This window comes from Lontra canadensis, unplaced genomic scaffold (genome assembly GCF_010015895.1).
Source record: "Lontra canadensis isolate GAN:19392208 unplaced genomic scaffold, GSC_riverotter_1.0 scaffold181, whole genome shotgun sequence".
Taxonomy (NCBI): Eukaryota; Metazoa; Chordata; class Mammalia; order Carnivora; family Mustelidae; genus Lontra; species Lontra canadensis.
Genome location: NW_022631175.1, coordinates 149,023 through 167,936, shown reverse-complemented (window position 1 = coordinate 167,936; position 18,914 = coordinate 149,023). Strand labels below are relative to the sequence as shown.

The following is an 18,914-nucleotide window of genomic DNA, read 5'->3' as shown; positions in this document are numbered from 1 at the left end:
ATTTGGATTTCTCTGTTTTCTCAGAAGAACACTGAAATTACGGATTTTTAAGAAAAATCTCAGAGATGATGTACTCTTCTAAGAATGTCATCTCAGGGGCACATAATATCCCTATGTCTTATGGGAAATGTTAACCTTGATTACCTGGTTATGGTGGTGTCTGCCAGGGCTCTCCACTGTATATTTTTCCCTGTGTAATAAATATTGGGGGAGGGAATCATACTTTGATGATACAAAAGAATCCTGTTTATCCTTAAACTTTGCATCATCAGTAGATCTTGCCTACAGCAATTATTTTTGTACCGTTTTAATGATGATTTTCTATTTCCTTTGTTTCTTCTACATTTAATTAAAAATTCTTCTCTAGGGAAAGGTTCTCTTGATTTATTTGTTTATTCAGTCATTTAAATCTGGATAGGCTCATCAATGTTTATTTTGTTCTTTGGGCTATTATCTAATATTATCACTATTTTTTTTTTGTTCAAATTGTTCTAAATTTCACCATTGTGAACTTATTTCAGGTTAGCTGGTAAGTCCTTTTTAACATGCCTGTACATGCATGCATTCCCCCCTTCCCCTTTTCTGTAGGATTTCTTTATCTTCTAGCCCCATAAGATGCTCCAGGATCTTGCACTTTACCTATCCCAGTTCTGGAGTCACCTACTGCTCCAAGGAGCTTTGGTTCCTTTTACTGGAGAATAAAAGTTAAAAAACAAAATGTCGGGCACTCAGATGTGCTCATTGCTACTAGGAAGTCTCTGCTTCTAGGTTCTCTCAGGAGACAGAATTAGGAAGTATATGTTTCTGTTTTTACATACTTACCTATATTTCTATATTTCTTTGTGTGTGTGTGCATGTGTGTGTGCAAATGAATCTACACTGATACCTCAGCCTATAATTCAGAACTATAGGTTTCATTCTGGAAATATTTCCCTTGCTTATGTGTAACTTCTTTCTCCAACAGTTTCTCCAGAGAGACCTGGTCTAATCTATCTATATTATACTTATTTTTCCAATTTAATATTTGCCCAATTTCAAAATTTGTCCGGTTTAATATGCTTACATAGTATCTATAATATATTTATTTAATTGACAAATCCTACAATACATGTAGTTTTGGAATTGCCAACCCTGTGGGCAACTCATTATTATTGTTTGTGTACAATTATTTCTATTTAACCTTAGAGTACCCACTGCTTTAACTAAAACATTGCTTTTAAAAATCACTGGGTTCAGCTTTCAGCTTCCTTTCAGTGAGGTTATGTGATCCATTTGTACCACACCAAGATTCATTTCTCACAATCTGCATTCCACTTGGGGTTCCTCCAACAGTCTAGTTGATTTTAATTTGCAAGCAGGAAAACTCATTCTTTTGATATACACTTTGCTTGTATTTTGTTGAGTACCTTTTTTTAAAAAAAAGATTTTTTATTTATTCATTTTTTTAGAGAGAGAGCAAGAGCAGGGACAAGGAACAGACGGGGAGAGAGAAGAGGAAGAGTGAGAGACTCTCCAGCAGATTCCACATTGTGTGTGGAGCCTGACTCAATCTCATGACCCTGAGATCATGACCTGAGCTGAAACCAAGAGTCAGAGGCTCAACCAACTGAGCCATCCAGGTGCCTCTTATTGAGAATTTCTGTGTCTGTGTTCATGAGAGACATTGGTCTGAAATTTTACTTCCTTGTGTTGTTTTTGTCTGGTTTTGGTATCAGAATAATACTACCCACATAGAATGAGTTGGGAAGGGTTCCCTCCTGTTGTACCTGGGAGGATTTGTACAATTGTTATAATTTCTGCTTGAAATGCTTGAGAGGGTTTACCAATGAAGCCATGTGGGTCTGTTCTTCTATTTGTGGGAAGACTTAAAATACTAATTCAATATTTTGTAAGTCCACTAAGGTTTTCTAATTCTTCCTGAATCATTTTCTATAGTTGGCATCTTTCTGGGAATCTTCCCATTTCATATTAGTTGTCTAATGTGTTGGCATAAAATTATTCATATTTCCTTATCATCCTAATAACTATCCTTAAGGTAGAAAACGATACCCTCTCTTCCATTTCTAACTTTGTGCCTTTTCTCTGTATCTCCATCTGAATGTCTCCCATTCTACATTCTTGCTTTCCTTCTGGTCAGTGTGGTTAAAGGTTGATCAATTGTGTTGATTTTTTAAAGAAATAAAATTTCATGGTTTTTGCTGCTTCTGCCATTTTGCTGTTTTCTATACTTGTTAATTTAGTTTCCAATATTTATTATTTAATTCTTTCTGCTTCCTTTGGGTTTGCTCTCCTTTACAAGTTACTTCTTTACAAGTTTCTTAAGATGGAAGATTAGGGATTTGAGACCTTTCTCCTTTCTAATTTAGGTATTTTAAGCTACAAATTCCCCCTTTATTGGCACTAGAAAAATGTTGATTCTATGTTTGGATGACACTCAGTTCAATATATGTTCTAATTTTTCTTTTGATTTTTTCTTTGACCCATAGTTTATAAGTATGTTCTTGAATTTCCAAATATTTGAAGAGTTTTACACATTTCTTTCTGGTTTTGATTTATAATTATATTCTACTGTGGCCTTAAGCCTACATTTAATGATTTAAATCCTTTTATATTTGTTGAGACATTTTTATGGGCAACCATATGCTCTATTTTGGAAAATGTTCCACAGGTCCTTAAAAAAAAGGTATATTCTGCTATTGGGGGCAGTGTTCAATCAATGTCAAGTCAAGTTTTTGGACAGTGCTGTTGAAGTCTTTTGATTCTTACTAATTTCCTGTCCAAATTTTCTATCAGCTATTGAGAATGGAGTTTTATGATACTTAACTGTAGTTGTCTTATTGTCTATTTTCACTATGAAATGTCCCTCTTTCTTCCTTGTTTTTTTTTTTTTAAGATTTATTAATTTATTTTAGAGAGAGCATATGCACGTAAATGGGGGGAAGGGCAGAGGGAGAGAATCTTCAAGTAGACTCTCCACTGAGTGCAGAGCCTGTCATGGGGCTCAGTCTCAGGACCAATGAGATCATGACCTGAGCCCAAGCCAAGAGTTGGATGCTCAACTGACTGATCCATCCATGTGCCCCACCTCTTTCTCCCTGGTAATATTTTTAGCCTTAAGGTCAGCTTTGTCATATATTGCTACAGTTACTACAGCTCTTTCATGGATATTGTTTGCAATTAATATCTTTTTCCATTCTCTTAATTTTCACTTATTTGTGTATCTGAATCTAAACTGTATCTCTTAGAGTCAGCATATAATTCAGTATTGCTTTTAAAAATCCAGGCTCTGCCCTTTTATTTGGGCATTTTAATCTATTCACATTTATTATAATTATTGTCATGGTTGGATTTACTTTTTCCATTTTGCATCTTATTTTCTATTGTCTCATTTATGTTTTTTGTTTTGTTTTTGTTTTTTGCTTCCCTGTTCCTCCTTTACTACCTTTGTTTATGTTAAATAGATTTTTTTTTTTTAGTGCATCACTTTAATCTCTCTTCCCCCTTTACTTTTTACTATTTTTTTAAAGTTATTTTCATAGTGGTTGCTCTAAGAATTGCAATATACATCTTAAATTTTCAAGTACCTACGTAAGGACATGCAGATGGCAAATAAACACATAAAAAGACGTTTCATGTCTTTAGCTAGTAGGGAAATGCAAATTAAAACCACAATGATCTATCACTACACACCTATCAGAATGCCTAAAGTAAGTAGTGATGATATCAAATGCTGGTGAGGATGCAGAGAAACTAGGTCATTCATACATTGCTAGTCAAAATGCAAAATGATACAGCCACCCTGGTATTAAGGAGGGCATTTGTTGTGATGAGAACTGGGTGTTATATGCAAGTGAGGAATTACTAAATTCTACACCTAAAACCAATCTTACCATATATGCTAACTAACAAGAATTTAAATTAAAAATGCAAAAACATGATACAGCCACTCCAGAAAACAGTTTGGCAGTTCTTTTGAAAACCAAAAGTGGACTTACCATTTGACTGAGCAATTGCACTTGTGGGCATTTGTCACAAAGAAATGAAAACTCATTTCCATGGGGAAGCTTGTTCATCAATGTTTATAGCAGATTTATTCCTGATATTCCCAAACTGGAAACTACCAATAGTGAATAGTTAAAGAACTATGTACAGCCATACTATGAAATACCATTCATCAAGAAGAAGAAATGAACTATTGATATGCACAATGTAGATAGACCTCAAGAGAATTATGATGAGAGAATAAAACCAATACCCAAAGGTTACATAACATATGATTCCATTTATGTAACATTCTTGAAATAACAAAAGTATAGAAATAAGAGAACAGATTAGTAGTTGACAAGGGTTAGGCATGATGGGGGGGGAGTGGATATATATGGCTATGAAGAGATGTCACAAGGGAGGCTTTTGGTGATAGATTAGTTCTGTATATTGCTGTGGTGGTTACACAAATCTGCATGTAATAGAACTGCATAGAAGTAAACACAAATTCATGTAAAATAGTGAAATCTGAATAAACTCTAGATTGTACCAATAAAATTTTCCTTGTTTTTATGTTGTACTGTAGTTATAGAAGATATTGTCATTGAGGGAAGCTGGCTGAAGGATACTTTGCTCCCTGATTTCCTGCAGATAAAAAATTATATAAAAATAAAATTTAAGGGGCACCTGGGTGACTCAGTCAGTTAAGTGTCTGCCTTTGGCTCAGGTCATGAACCCAGGGTCCTGGGATTGAGCCCCACATTGGGCTCCTCCCTCTCCCTCTGAATGTTACTTTCCCTGCTTGTGCTCTCTCTCACAAATAAATAAAATCTTTAAATAATTTTTTGATTTTTAACTAATATACTACAGGAAATGTATGGGGAGATCCTGTGTACTTTTCACCCAGTGTTAGTGTTGTAAATAACTATACCACAATATAAAAAAATAGGAAATTGACATTGGTACAATCCACAAAGCTTTTGATATTTCACCAATTATACATGAATTAGTTGTGTGTGTATATATATAGGTTTATGCAGTTATAACACGTGATCTTTATGTAAACGGCACATCTAACATACAAACTGCACCATTACCACAAGACTATCGTGCTACACCTTAATGTCACCCCACTTCATCCCTAACCCCTGTAAACCACTGATCTGTTCTCCATTTGTATAATTGTTATTTCCAAATGTTAGATAAGTGGAGTCATGCACTATGTATCTCTGATACACCAGCACCACCAAACTATTAACTCAATTATTACACTAGCTACCTGGAGATAGGATTAGAGCCCACGGATTAAAAGTTTAGTATCACAAGACTGTCCCCACTTCAGAATCCATTCACAAGTCCAAATTGTTACTGACCCCCTCCCCAAGTTCAATTAATTTGGTAGAGTGGCTCACAGATCTCAGGGAAACATTTACTCATTTTTACCACTTTGTTTTAAAGGATAAAGGATATGGATGAACATTTAGATGAAGAAGTATATAGGGTTGGCTCCAGATAGGTCCTGAGTGCAGTAGCTTCTGTCCCCCTAGCATGTGCCACCTTCCAGGCATATGACGTGTTCACCAAATTGGAAACTCTCCAAATCATGCCCTCTTGGATTTTTAATGGAGACTTCATTGCATTGGAATAATTGAGTAAATCATTGACCATTAGTGATTGAACTCAGTCTCTAGCCCCTCTCCCCTCCCTAATGGTCAGGGGATGAAGATGAAAGTTCTAATACCCTGGCAGCCAGCCTCTACTCTTAGATTACTTAAGAGCTTTCCAAAAGTCACTTCCTTAACATACTAAGGTGTGGTGGGAAGGGGCTTGTTACAAATAACAAAACATTCCTTTCACCTTTATTGCCCTGATGCTATTTCAGGAACTGAAGACAAAAGACAAAACATAACAAAAGATGCTCCCATTACTGTTTTTACTTAGGAAACCCAAGGATTTTAGGAACATTTTGCCAGAAGTAAGACAAAGATCAAATATATGTTTCTTATAAGTCATATCACGATATCTCTTAGAGACTGGCTTTATTCACTTAGCATAATTTCTTGAGGTTTATTCAAATTGTGTATATCAATAGTCATTCCTTTTTACTGCTAAATCATATTCCATTTTATGGATGTACCACAGTTTGACTATTCACTCATTGAAAAATCTTTGGGTAAAAGAGGTAAAGGATCTGTACTCGAGGAGCTACAGAACACTCATGAAAGAAATTGAAGAAGGCACAAAAAGATGGAAGACCATTCCATGCTCATGGATTGGAAGAATAAACATTGTGAAAATGTCTATACTGCCTAGAGCAATCTATACTTTCAATGCCATTCCAATCAAAATTCAACTGGCATTTTTCAAAGAGCTGGAGCAAACAATCCTAAAATTTGTATGGAACCAGAAGAAAGCCCAAATTGCTAAGGAAATGTTGAAAAAGAAAGACAAAACTGGGGGCATCACGTTACCTGATTTCAAGCTTAACTACAAAGCTGTGATCACCAAGACAGCATGCTACCAGCATAAAAACAGACACATAGACCAGTGAAACAGTAGAGAGCCCACATATGGACCCTCAACTCTATGGTCAAATAATCTTTGACAAAGCAAGAATAAATATATAGTGGAAAAAAGACAGTCTCTTCAATAAATGGTGCTGGGAAAACTGGACAGCTATCTGTAGAAGAATGAAACTCAACCATTCTCTTACACCATACACAAAGATAAGCTTGAAATGGATAAAAGACCTCAATGTGAGGCAGGAATCCATCAGAATCCTAGAGGATAACATAGGCAGTAACCTCTCCAACATCGGCCACAGCAACTTCTTTCAAGATATGTCTCCAAAGGCAAAGGAACAAAAGTGAAAATGAATTTTTGAGACTTTGTCAAGATCAAAAGCTTCTGCACAGCAAAGGAAACAGTCAGTAAAACAAAGAAGCAACCCATGGAATGGGAGAAAATATTCACAAATGACAATACAGACAAAGGGCTTATACCCAGGATCTATAAAGAACTCCTCAAACTCGATACACACAAAAGAGATAATCATGTCAAAAAATGGGCAGAAGACATGAACATCAGGGAGATTCAAATCAAAACCACATTGAGATACCACCTTACACCAATTAGAATGGCCAAAATTAACAAGACAGTAAACAACGTGTGTTGGAGAGAATGTGGAGAAAGGGGAACTCTCTTACACTGTTGGTGGGAATGCAAGTTGGTGCAGCCACTTTGGAAAACAGTGTGGAGATTCCTTCGGAAATTAAAAATAGAGCTTCTCTATTACCCTGCAATTGCACTATGGGTATTTACCCCAAAGATACAGATGTAGTGAAAAGAAGGGCCATCTGTACCCCAATGTTCATAGCAGCAATGTCCACGGTCGCCAAACTGTGGAAAGAACCAAGATGCCCTTCAATGGACAAGGAAGATGTGGTCCATATATACTATGGAGTATTGTGCCTCCATCAGAAAGGATGAATACCCAACATTTGTATCAACATGGACAGGACTGGAAAAGATTATGCTGAGTGAAATAAGTCAAGCAGAGAGAGACAATTATCCTATGGTTTCATTTATTTGTGGAGCATAAGAAATAACATGGAGGACATGGGGAGATGGAGAGGAGAAGGGAGTTGGGGGAAATTGGAGGGGGAGACGAACCATGAGAGACTGTGGACTCTGAAAAATAATCTGAAGGTTTTGGAGGGGTGGGGGGTGGAAGATTGGGTGAGCCTGGTGGTGGGTATTATGGAGGGCACGTATTGCATGGAGCACTGGGTGTGGTGCATAAACAATGAATTCTGGAACACTGGAAAGAAATTTAAAAAATAAATAAAAATTGAAAAAAGGAAAAATCTTTGGTTAGTTTCCAGTTTAAGGTTATCAGGAATAAAGCTGCTATAAACATTTATAAATAAGTTTCTTCATGAGAAGAGCTAAGATGGCAGAGTAGTAGCAGGACCCTATGCTTGTATCATCCCTGGAACACAGCTGGATAATGATAAAATCATTCTGAACAACCAAGAAATTGATCTGAGGGTTGACAGAGCAAACTGCACACCTAGAGGGAGAGAGAAGGCCACACCATGGAAGGTAGGATGTATGAAGACATGATTTGGGGAAGAAAAGGCCTGTGGGTGCTGTGGAGGGGAGGGAGCCCTGATCACAGAGAGAGGTGAGAAAGAAGAGAGAGAGGAGCACATAAAGATTACACAAGGAAAATAATTTCCCAGTGCCACCAATTGGGAAAAGGAGTGGGGCTGATTATTATGAGTTTTTACCATGAGCAGAGCTCAAAGACTGGTTTTAGAGATCCATACCCTGGCTGAATCTGGTGGCTGCTGCAGTGCTCTTGTGGAAAAGGAGGGTAGAGACCCAGAAGCAGATCTGGGGATCCCCTGGGACACACTGGGAGAGAGAGTTCCCTGTTCTTGGAGTGCACCTGGGAGAGGTGTCATTGAATTGGCAGGTGACATTGAACTCTCCCACCCCTTAGCACTGGGGCAGAGATACCAGCTCAGGGTGGCTAACCTGGACATTGGTTTTTTGCTGTGCTTTGCTCTAAACTCCAAGCTCCAGTGTGTTGGTGCAATGGCCCTTTTGGGACAAACCTGCCCTAACCCCAGAGTGGCAAGACTTTTTCCCAGAGGACTGGTGTGGGTCTGTGCCACAATAAGTCCCTAAAATTTAGAGTTTTAAAACTCATCTGGTGAAAACAGGTATCTGAGGGATGCCTGGGACATATGAGGGGAGATTGTTTGCTCTTCTGCTAGGGCTTCTGGACATCAACAGGAGCAAATTCCCCTCTCTGGGGACAAGGAAAGGGCTGGTACCATTTTTTTCTCCCCTCTCCATCAGCATGGACTGACTTCAGTGAGCAGGACAGCACCAACAATGGAGATCTGAGCCTCTTACACAAAGCCATGTCCTCCTGTATTCAGCAGGTACTTCTTTACTAGGGTAAGTTTGCCTGGGAACCAGAGCAGAGGTCCCCTCCCCCAGAAGACCAGTACAAACCCTCTGCATGCACCAAGTCTACTGACCATAGAGTGCTATAAAGCTTTAGCTTTAGTGGAACTAGCATCAGATCTCTCTTAAGCAGACCAGAGCACACCTAGTTAAAACTCATCACAAGGTCCCAAAACTCCCCACTCTAGGCAAGGAGAAACTCTGCAGAGGGTTGACCTGAGGGAAAGAGCAGGCAAAACATAGTAGCAGAGTGCACATAGAATATATCAGAAACACTTCCCAAAGAACTATGCCCTGGACAGTATATGACCTCTCCTTAAAAAGCCATTATTCTCTTGAGCAAGAAATATAACAGGCTTTCCTAACACAAAGAAGGGAACAGAAACCTAGACAAAATGCCAAGATGGAAGAATTTATCCCAAAAGAAAACAAGAAAGGGTCAAGGCCAGGAATCTAATTGAACAGATATAAGTAATATGCCTGATCCAGATTTTAAAACAACAATCATAAGGATATTGGCTGGGTTTGAGAAAAGCATAGTGACAAGGGAGTTGCTTACCACAGAGATAAGAGACCCAGAAATTAGTTAGGCCAAAATAAAAAATGCTGTAACTGAAATGTGAAACAGCGGGATGTAGGGATACATGGATGGAAGAAACAGAATATGAATAAGTGATATAGAAGATAAAATTTGGAAAACAATGAAGCTTAAAAGAAGAGGAAAAATATTGGATCACAAATGTAGATTTATGGAACTCAGCAACTCCATAAAGCATAACATTCCTATCATAGGAGTCCCAGAAGGAGAAGAGAGGGGAAAAGGGGCAGAAGCATTATTTGAGCAAATTATAGCTAAAAAACTTGCCTTATCTTGGGGAGGACGCAGACATCAGATCTGGGAGACACAGAGAATTCCCATCAAAATCGACAAGAGCAGGCCAATATGAAGACATATCATAGTAAAATTTGTAAAATATAGAGATAAGGAAAAAGTCCTAAAAGCAGCAAGACAAAAGAAATCCCTAAATTATAAGGGAAGACAAATAAGATTAGTGGTAGATCTCTCCACAGAAACTTGGCAGGCCAGATAGAAGTGGCATGATATATTCAACATGCTGAAGAGGAAAAATAAGCAACCAAGAATACTCTATCCTTTCATTCAGGACAGAAGGAGAGATAAAGAAGTTCCCAGACAAAAATTAAAGGCGTTCATGACCACTAAACCAGCCCTGCAAAAAATATTAAAGGGGACCATTTTAGTGGGAGAGAAAGACCAAAAGTGACAAGTGACAAAGTGACAAAGACCAGAAAGGAACAGAGACAATCTACAGGAACAGTGAATTTACAGGTAATACAATGGTACTAAGTTCATATCTTTCATTTACACCCTAAATGTAAATGGATTAAATGCTACAATCAAAAGATACAGCGTATCATAATCGATAAAAAAAAATGACCCATCTGTATGCTGCCCATAAGAGACTCATTTTAGACCTAAAGACCAGCAGATTGAAAGTGAGGGGATGGAGAACCATCCATCATGGTAACGGATGTCAAAAGAAAACCAGAGTAGCCAGACTTATTGTCATTGTTTAAAGAACTAGAACAAACAATCCTAAAATTTGTATGGAACTACAAAAGACCCTGAATACCAAAGCAATCTTGAAAAAGAAAAACAAAATTGGAGGTATCACAATTCCATACTTCCAAGTTATATGACAAAGCTGTAGTCACCAAGACAGTGTGGTACTGGCACAAAAAATAGACACATAAATCAATGGAACAAAATAGAAAGCCCAGAAGTAAACCCATAATTTTACAGCCAATTAATCTTCAACAACTGAGGCAAGACTATTCATTGGGAAAAAGACAATCTCTTCAACAAAAGATGTTGGGAAAACTGGACAGCTACATGAAGAAGAATGAAACTGGACGGCTTTCTGACACCATACACAAAAGCAAACTCAGAATGGATTAAGAATTTAAATGTGAGACCTGAAACCATAAAAATCCTTGATGAGAACACAGGCAATAATTTCTCTGACATTGGTCATAATGACACCTTTTAGATAAGTCTCCTGAGCAAGGAAAATAAAAGCAAAAGTGAACTTTTGGGACTACATCAAAATAAAAAGATTCCATACAGCAAAGGAAACCACCAACAAAACTAAATGACAACCTATGGGATGGGAGAAGATATTTACAAATGACTTATCTGATAAAGGGTTAGATTATATTCAAAATATATAGAGAATGAATATAATCCAACACTCAGAAAACAAATAATCTAACTTAAAAATGGGCACAAGACATGAAAAGACATTTCCCCAAAGAAGATGTACTGATGTCCAAGAAACCATGAAACCATGTTCGAAATCACGCATCATCTAGGAAATGGAAATCAAAACCACAATGATATCACCTTGCACCTGTCAGAATGGCTAAAGTAAAAAACAAGAAACAACAAGTGTTGGTGAGGATGTGCAGAAAAGGGAATCCCCATGCACTTGGTGGGAAGCTGATACAGCCACTGTGGATAATAGTATGGAGAGTCCTTAAAAAACTAAAACCAGAACCATCCTATGATCCAACAATCACATTATAGGGTTTTACCCAAGAACTACAAAAACACTAATTCAAAGGGATACATGCATCCCTATGTTTAGTGCAGCATTATTTACAATAGTAAAACCATAGAAAACCTAATTGCCCACAGAAAGATGAATGGATAAGAGAGATGTGGGTGGGAGAATGGGTGAAATAGGTAAAGGGATTAAGAGATACATCTCTCTTTTATTTTTTAAAGATGTATTCATTTATTGGAGACAGCCAATGTGGGAGGGCCAGAAGGAGCAGGAGAGAGAGAAAATCCTAAGCCGACTCCACACTGAGCCCTGAGCCTGATGTGGGGCTCCATCTCAGGACCTTGACCATGAATTGAGGTGAAATCAAGAGTTGGAGAGCCTTGCTGGCGGGGCAATGGTGGACAAGATTTTGGATCTAGGGAACAGAAAATAATCCACTTCTGCCAGATGAATGACCTTGGGCAAACCAGTTTAATTCTGCCAGGCCACAGTTTGGCATCCAAAAATTGGATATAGCTACCTGAAAGCCTCATGTGAGGTGAATATGTATTCCTCTGTGAAAGGTTTTTTGGTTTTTAATTAGATAGCACTGTGTAAATGTAGGCTACTGTTTTGTACTGCCAATTGCCAAATATACTACTTAATTCTATCCAACTACACAAACCAGTATAGACTGCCAATGGTATTTTCAATAGTCAAAGATTTATGAATAAAGTGATTTTCCTAAAAAAAAAAAAGAGTTGGACGCTTTAATTGACTGAGCCACCCAGGTGCCCTTAAGAGTACACACTGAGCACTGAGTAGTATATGGAATTGTTGAATTACTATATTGTACACTTGAAACAAATATAACACTGTATGTTATCTACACCAGAATTAAAAAAAATTAAAAGAATCCAACAAACAAAACAACCTATAAATGAATTCAGGAAGAACTGACATCTTTATTATGTTGAGATTTTTAGTCCTTGCATGTGGTATGTCTCTCCAAAAACTTAGGTCATCTTTGATTTCTTTCATTTGCATTTCATAATTTTTATCACACAGATCCTGTTCATATTTTGTTAGATTTATACCTGAGGATTTCATTTTCTCCGAAGCAATTACAAGTGGTATTGTGGCTTTGCTTTTGGTTTCTACCTATTCATCATCAGTATATAAAAATGCAATTCATCTTTGTGTATTTATCTAGTATCTTGAGAGCAGGCCAAGCTCAATAATTTGGTTTAGGGGCATTTATTTTGCAGATTCTCCTGGGATTTTCTACACAGACCATCATGCCATTTGGAAATGGATTTATTTTTCCTTTTCAATCAATATCCCTTCTATTGCTTTTAAGTGCCTTATTACAGTGGCTAGAACTTTCCATGTCAAATAATAAAGAGAGCCAAAATTCTTGCCTTGTTCCCAATCTTCGAGGAAAAGCATTCAGCCTTTTACCATTAATTATGATGTTGGTTGTAGATTTTTTTTTTTTTGTAAGCTATTCTTTATGAGGTTGGGGATGACCATTTCTATTCCTACTGTAGTAAGATTTTTTTTAATCAGGAATATGGCTGTTGAATTTTGTTAAGTACTTTTTTGTGCCAACCAATATGATCATACAAGCTTTTTCTTTGGCCTGTGTAGATATGGTGGATTATATTGATTGGTGTTAGAATAATGAACCAGTCTTGCATTCCTGGAATAAATTGAATTCCACTTCTTCATGATGTATTATTATTATTATTAAAGATTTATTTATTTATTTATTTATTTATTTATCAGAGAGAGAGAGAGAGAGAGAGAGAGAACATACACAAGCAGGCAGAGAGGCAGGCAGAGGCAGATAGAGAAGCAGACTCCCTGCAGAGCAAGGAGCCCAATGCGGGGCTCGATTCCAGGACCATGGGATCATGGCCTGAGCCTAAGGCAGTGGCTTAACTGACTGAGCCACCCAGCTGTCCCTTCATGATGTATTATTATTTGTATACATTGTTGGATTTGATTTGCTATAATTTTGTTAAAGATTTTTGTACCTACATCCATGAGAGATTTGGTCTTTTATGTACTGTATTTATCTGATTTTGGTATCACACTCACAACACTGGCTGTAAAAAACAATTTGAAAAATATTCCCTTCTTATATTTTATGGATAATATTGTACAAAATTGGGATTAATTCTTCCTCAAATATTTGGTAAAATACTCCATTGAAACTATCTGGGCTCAAGGATTTCTCTTGGGGAGACTTATAGTTACAGATCCAATTTTTTAGTTGTTTTAGGAATAGTCATGTTATCTACTTCATCTTGGCTTAATTCAGTTTGTGGTTTTGAAGAATTGCTCCATTCCTTTAAGTTGTCAAATTTATGAGCATAAATTTGTTCATAGTATTCCCTCATTATTCTTTTTATGGCTGCAAGATCTGTTGTGATATTTTCTTTAATTACTGACAATTGGTTAATTCCTTATATCAATCTTGATAACATTTGTTGATTTTTTTTTCAGAAAACTAAGTTTTGTTTAATTAATTTTATCTCTTTTCCTGTTTCAATTTCATTGACTGCTGCTTTTATTTTTATTCATTCCCTTTGTTTGCTTGGTCTTTAATTTTTGTTCTTTCTCTAATTTCTGGAGACAGGAACTTAGATTATTGAGTTCTACTGAGTTTTGTTTTCTAATATAAACATTTATTGCTTTAAGTACCTCTCTGAGCTCTGTGTTAGCTGCATGCCACAAATTTTGGTACCTTGTGTTTTCAGTTTTATTTTTTGTGGCACTCCCTCTTTGATGCACGCATTATTTAGAAGTATGTTGCCTGATTTTCAAATATTCGGAGGTTTTTTTTTTTGTTTGTTTGTTTTTTTTGGCTGTCATTCTGTATTTGATTTCTTGTTCTCATCTATTATGGTCAGAGGACACTCTATGATTTCTACCCTTTTAAATTTGTTAAGCCTTGTTTTAGGACCCTAGATTAAGGATGTCAGAAAAGAATGTGTGTTTTACTGTCTTGGAAGTTCTATAAATGTCAATCAAATTCTTTTTTTGATAGCATTGCTGAGTTCCATTTTGCTGATTTTCTGTGTTAATTTTATCAATTGATAAATGAGGACCAAAGTCCCCATAAATGGCTTTGTCTATTTCTCCTTTCAACTTTCAGATTTTTATTTCATGTACTCTGAAGCTTTATTGTTTGGCACATACACATTTAGAGTTGTTGTATCTTCTTATTGGATAGATCCTTTTGTTATTATGTAAGGTACCTCCTTGTGGATAGATCCTTTTGTTATTATGTAACATACCTCTTAGTGGATAGATCCTTTTGTTATTATGTAATGTACCTCTTTGTCCCTACTAACAGATAATGCCTACTTTATCTGATATTAATACAGCCTTTCCTGTGGAAAAAATGTTTGCATGCTTTTTTTTTTTTTTTTTTTTTTTTTTTACTTTCAGCCTATTTATATCATTTATATCATTATGTTTGAAGTGAGCTTTTGCAGGCAGCATATACTCAGGTCTGCCAAGCTTTTCAATTTGTGTATTCAGACCATAGGCATTTAAAGTAATTATTGGTATAACAGGGCATGCTTCTGTCATTTTCTTATTTGTTGTCTGCCCCGTATATTTCTCATTCTTCTGTTTTTTTCCCCTTCCATTCTGTGAGTTACCTGAGCATTTAGAGTTCAATTTTGATTTGTTTATAATGTTCTTCAGCATATTACTTTTTCTGTAGTTTTCTTAGTAGTTGCTTGGTATAATCTTATACATGTGCAACCACAGCCTACCGGTGTTGATGTCTTACCATTTTAAGTGAAATGTAGAAACTTGACTTACCTTCTCCACATTTTTAAAATACAAGTATTTCCACTATATACATCGAGCACCAGATTAGATGATGTTACGTTTGCTTCAACCATAAAATGTGATTAAAGAAACTCATGAGGTAAAGGATTGTGCATTATATTCACTTCTATTTTTACCCATTCTATTTCTTTTCTGAAGTTCTCAACCTCTCTCTGTTACTATTTTCTTTCTATTTGGAGATCTTCCTCTCTGTTAACAATAAATTCTCTTAGTTTTCTTTTGTCTTAGAATATCATTATTATTTCCCATTCATTCCTGAAGGAAGGAAATGGGATTAAAAACTGACAGTTTTTTGCTTTCAGCACTTGAAAAATGTGCCATTTCTTTTTGGACTCCATTGTTTTAGATGAGAAATCTGTTGTCATTCAAATTGGCCCTCCTTCCTATGCAATATCTTACTTCTCTCTGGCTTTTTAAAAATTGTTTCCTTGTTAGTTTTCACAAGTTTGTTAGCTTTTAGAAGTTTAATTATGTTGTGTGTTGGCATGGATTTTGGGATTTGCTCAGCTTCTTGAATCTGTAAGTTTCTCTCTTTTGCCAGATTTGCCAATGGGCTTTTCTGCCATTATTTCTTCCAATACATATTCATATCCACACTTTGTCCTCTCCTACTTCTGGGGCTCTCCTAATATGAGTTCTGTGAATGCTAGACCTCCTTTTTCTATAGTTTTTTAAGTTCCTGACGGTCCTTTGTTTGTTTATTTGTTTTTGTCAACTATGTTCTCTTTGCTCAGACTGGGTAAATTCTACTGATTTGTTTTCATGTTCATTGATGCTGTTCTCTGTCATCTTCACTTACTAGCAAGTCTATCTAGCAAGTTTTAAAATTTTATCGCATTTCAGTTGTACAATCTCCACTTGGTTCTTTTTTCCCATTTTGTTCTTTATAAGTTCTCTTTCATTCTTTAAAATTTTATTTTTTTATTTGTTTCAAGAGAGAATTTGTAATTGATTATTGAAGCATATTTATGCCAACTGCTTTAAAATCCTTGTCCACTGGGGTTGCTGGGTGCCTTAGTTGGTTGAACATCTGCCTTCAGCTCAGGTCATAATCCCAGAATCCTGAGACTGAGCCCAGCATCTGGCTCCCTGCACCCTGCTTCTCCCTCTCCCTCTGCTGCTCCCTTGCTTGTGCACTCTCTCTCACTTTGTCAAATAAATAAATAAAATCTTAAAAAAAACCCACACACAAACCAACCCAACGAAATCCTTGTCTGACAATCCATATTACTTGTCTTGGTATTGGTGTCAGCCAGTTGTCTTTTCTTAATCAAATTGCGGTTTCACTGGTTTTTGGTATGAGGAATGATTTTTCTGTTATGTCCTCAGTGTTTTTGTCATGATGTTGAGATTCTTTACCCTATTTTAGTCTTCTGTTTAGCAGGTGGTTTTGCTGTTTAAGGTTAGCCTTTAGATTCCAGCCTATTTTTCGTGAGCTTGACAGTATAACTTCAGTCTTGCAATGCTGTTCTGATCTGCTTCATTCTTCTGGGGCTCCAGGGACTCCTGTTCAGTTCCCGCTGGTGTTGTCTGTGGGGACAAGGTGTGTTCAACTGGGTTATTTGGTGTCCTTGGGTCACCTTCTGTTGAAGAGGGGGATTGGGTCAGAGGCCATTTCTTTTGGGTCTACTTATGTCATGGGTAAAGAAAGGGTAGGGAGACCTAGGGCTTTGCTGCTGTTGCCGCCATGGGCAGATGAGGCTGCTTTCTGATGACTCAGTTGTGGAGTGAGGGTTGAATTTCCTCAGTTTCTGTTGGGATTCTCCTTTCTTGTCCTTTTGCCAGTGAAAGCAGGATTTTGTTATTGTTATGGTTTTGTATACACCCATTGGTAGTTCCATGTTCCAAGCCTCTCTGACACTAAGTCCTGGATATATATGAGAGATTAAACACACACACACACACACACACACACACACACACACACACACACAGAGGGAACTCACCACATGTCACTCCTCAAATCATGAGGTTCTTAGTCAGTTCACTTTTATTTTTCCAGACTTTAGAGTGTCTTTTTACCGTTGTCTGCAATAATAATTTCTGAGGTATTTTGTTGCACTAGAAGGGAGAAGCAGGAAATAGTAAGTTTATATCGTCTTGTTATGGTGCTGGTGTCTCTAACACTGCCTTTGAGGACAGGCTTTGCTGATCACCTCACTCTGACACTCTGGAAGTCCTATCCCCAAATCAGTTTAATTTTACATTTTCTGACAAAAGTCTCATTTATCCCATACTTGTATCCTCTTCTCAAGGGTCCTAGCACAGTCCCAATACCCCTCAACTATTCCCATCTGCTTTTTAAATGAGTAAAGAAACTAATTATATTACATAAACATTTGGGGGATCATTTTTTCCTGTATTCCTGGTCTGTTCTCTAGGTTCACCTTTGTTCTTGCTGAAATTATTCTTCAATAATTTCTGCAGTGAGGCTGTATGGGAGTAAGTTCTCTTGATTATTTTGTATCTTCAATGACTTTTTTTTCCCCAAAGACTTTATTTATTTATTTGACAGACAGAGACCACAAGTAGGCAGAGAGAGAGGGGGAAGCAGGACCCCGGGCAGAGGCTTTAACCCACTGAGCCACCCAGGCGCCCCTCTTCAATGACTTTTTTAGTCCTTACTTTTGAAATATAGATAGGTATAAAGTTTTTAGGCTGATACATATATCCCCTGATACATCCCACTGATATATCTCACTGATATATCCCACTGATATATCCCCTGATATCCCACACTGATATTAGGGCATGGTTATTTGAAGACACTATAAGTTTTGAGTCTTTGGGCAAGTACTTTCCCATGGACAAGATTTTGTGTTCTGGTGTCATAGTCAGTAATCGAAATGTGGACTCGTATGTGTTGGGTAAGTTACTGATCCTGTTTCCTTAAAGATAAAAGAGGGATAATCATAAGTAAGAGTTACAGAATGCTTCTATAAGTCTTCCATGATGTCAAGTGCTTTGCCATTATTATCCTTTTTATTCCTCATGTGGTTCACTATTATTTTTGTCTTTTATAGATGATGGAGCTAAGATCCAGAGCAAACTTGAGGACCATGACATCATGACTCTTCTGCATATGAGCTAACCCTCAAATCTGAGTGTCTAGGCTTTACTCTGTGCTTGTAGTGCAATATTACATTCCATGTAGGGTCATTTTGATACTTAAATAAGATAATCATCTAAAGTGCTAACTGTGGTATGTGCCTTTTACTTGTGTTTGGTACATTTTATCCCCTATGACTTCTTCCTCCTCTGCCGGCCATATCTGCGGCCCCACACTCCCTTAGAAAATCCTCCCATTCCCCTTGGCTGTCATGGGAATGTTCATGTATTGGCCGAGGCTGACCAGATAGATGCTTCTCAACTTCTCATTCTTCAAGGTGCCAACAGAGGTGCTGGCCTTCATGTAGAGCCCACAGGAAGCACTGCTTCCTCCCCCTAGATCTACTGTCTGTGTCATGACATGGAAGCATCTGCTTTTATGTCCAGAGCATCATAAAATCTCTCTTC

At 37.2% G+C, this 18,914-nt stretch overlaps 1 protein-coding gene across 1 annotated transcript in view; it reads left to right on the top strand.

The window, feature by feature from the left end:
* LOC116860692 (nuclear envelope pore membrane protein POM 121-like) overlaps positions 1 to 18,589 on the top strand; it is a 29,699-nt gene extending 11,110 nt beyond the window's left edge. Inside the window, exon 3 of the mRNA XM_032846864.1 lies at positions 18,422 to 18,589. Within this exon, the coding sequence (XP_032702755.1) occupies positions 18,422 to 18,425 (4 nt within the window). The 3' untranslated portion in view covers positions 18,426 to 18,589. The remainder of the gene's footprint in view (positions 1 to 18,421) is intronic.
* The last annotated feature ends 325 nt before the right edge of the window (positions 18,590 to 18,914 follow it).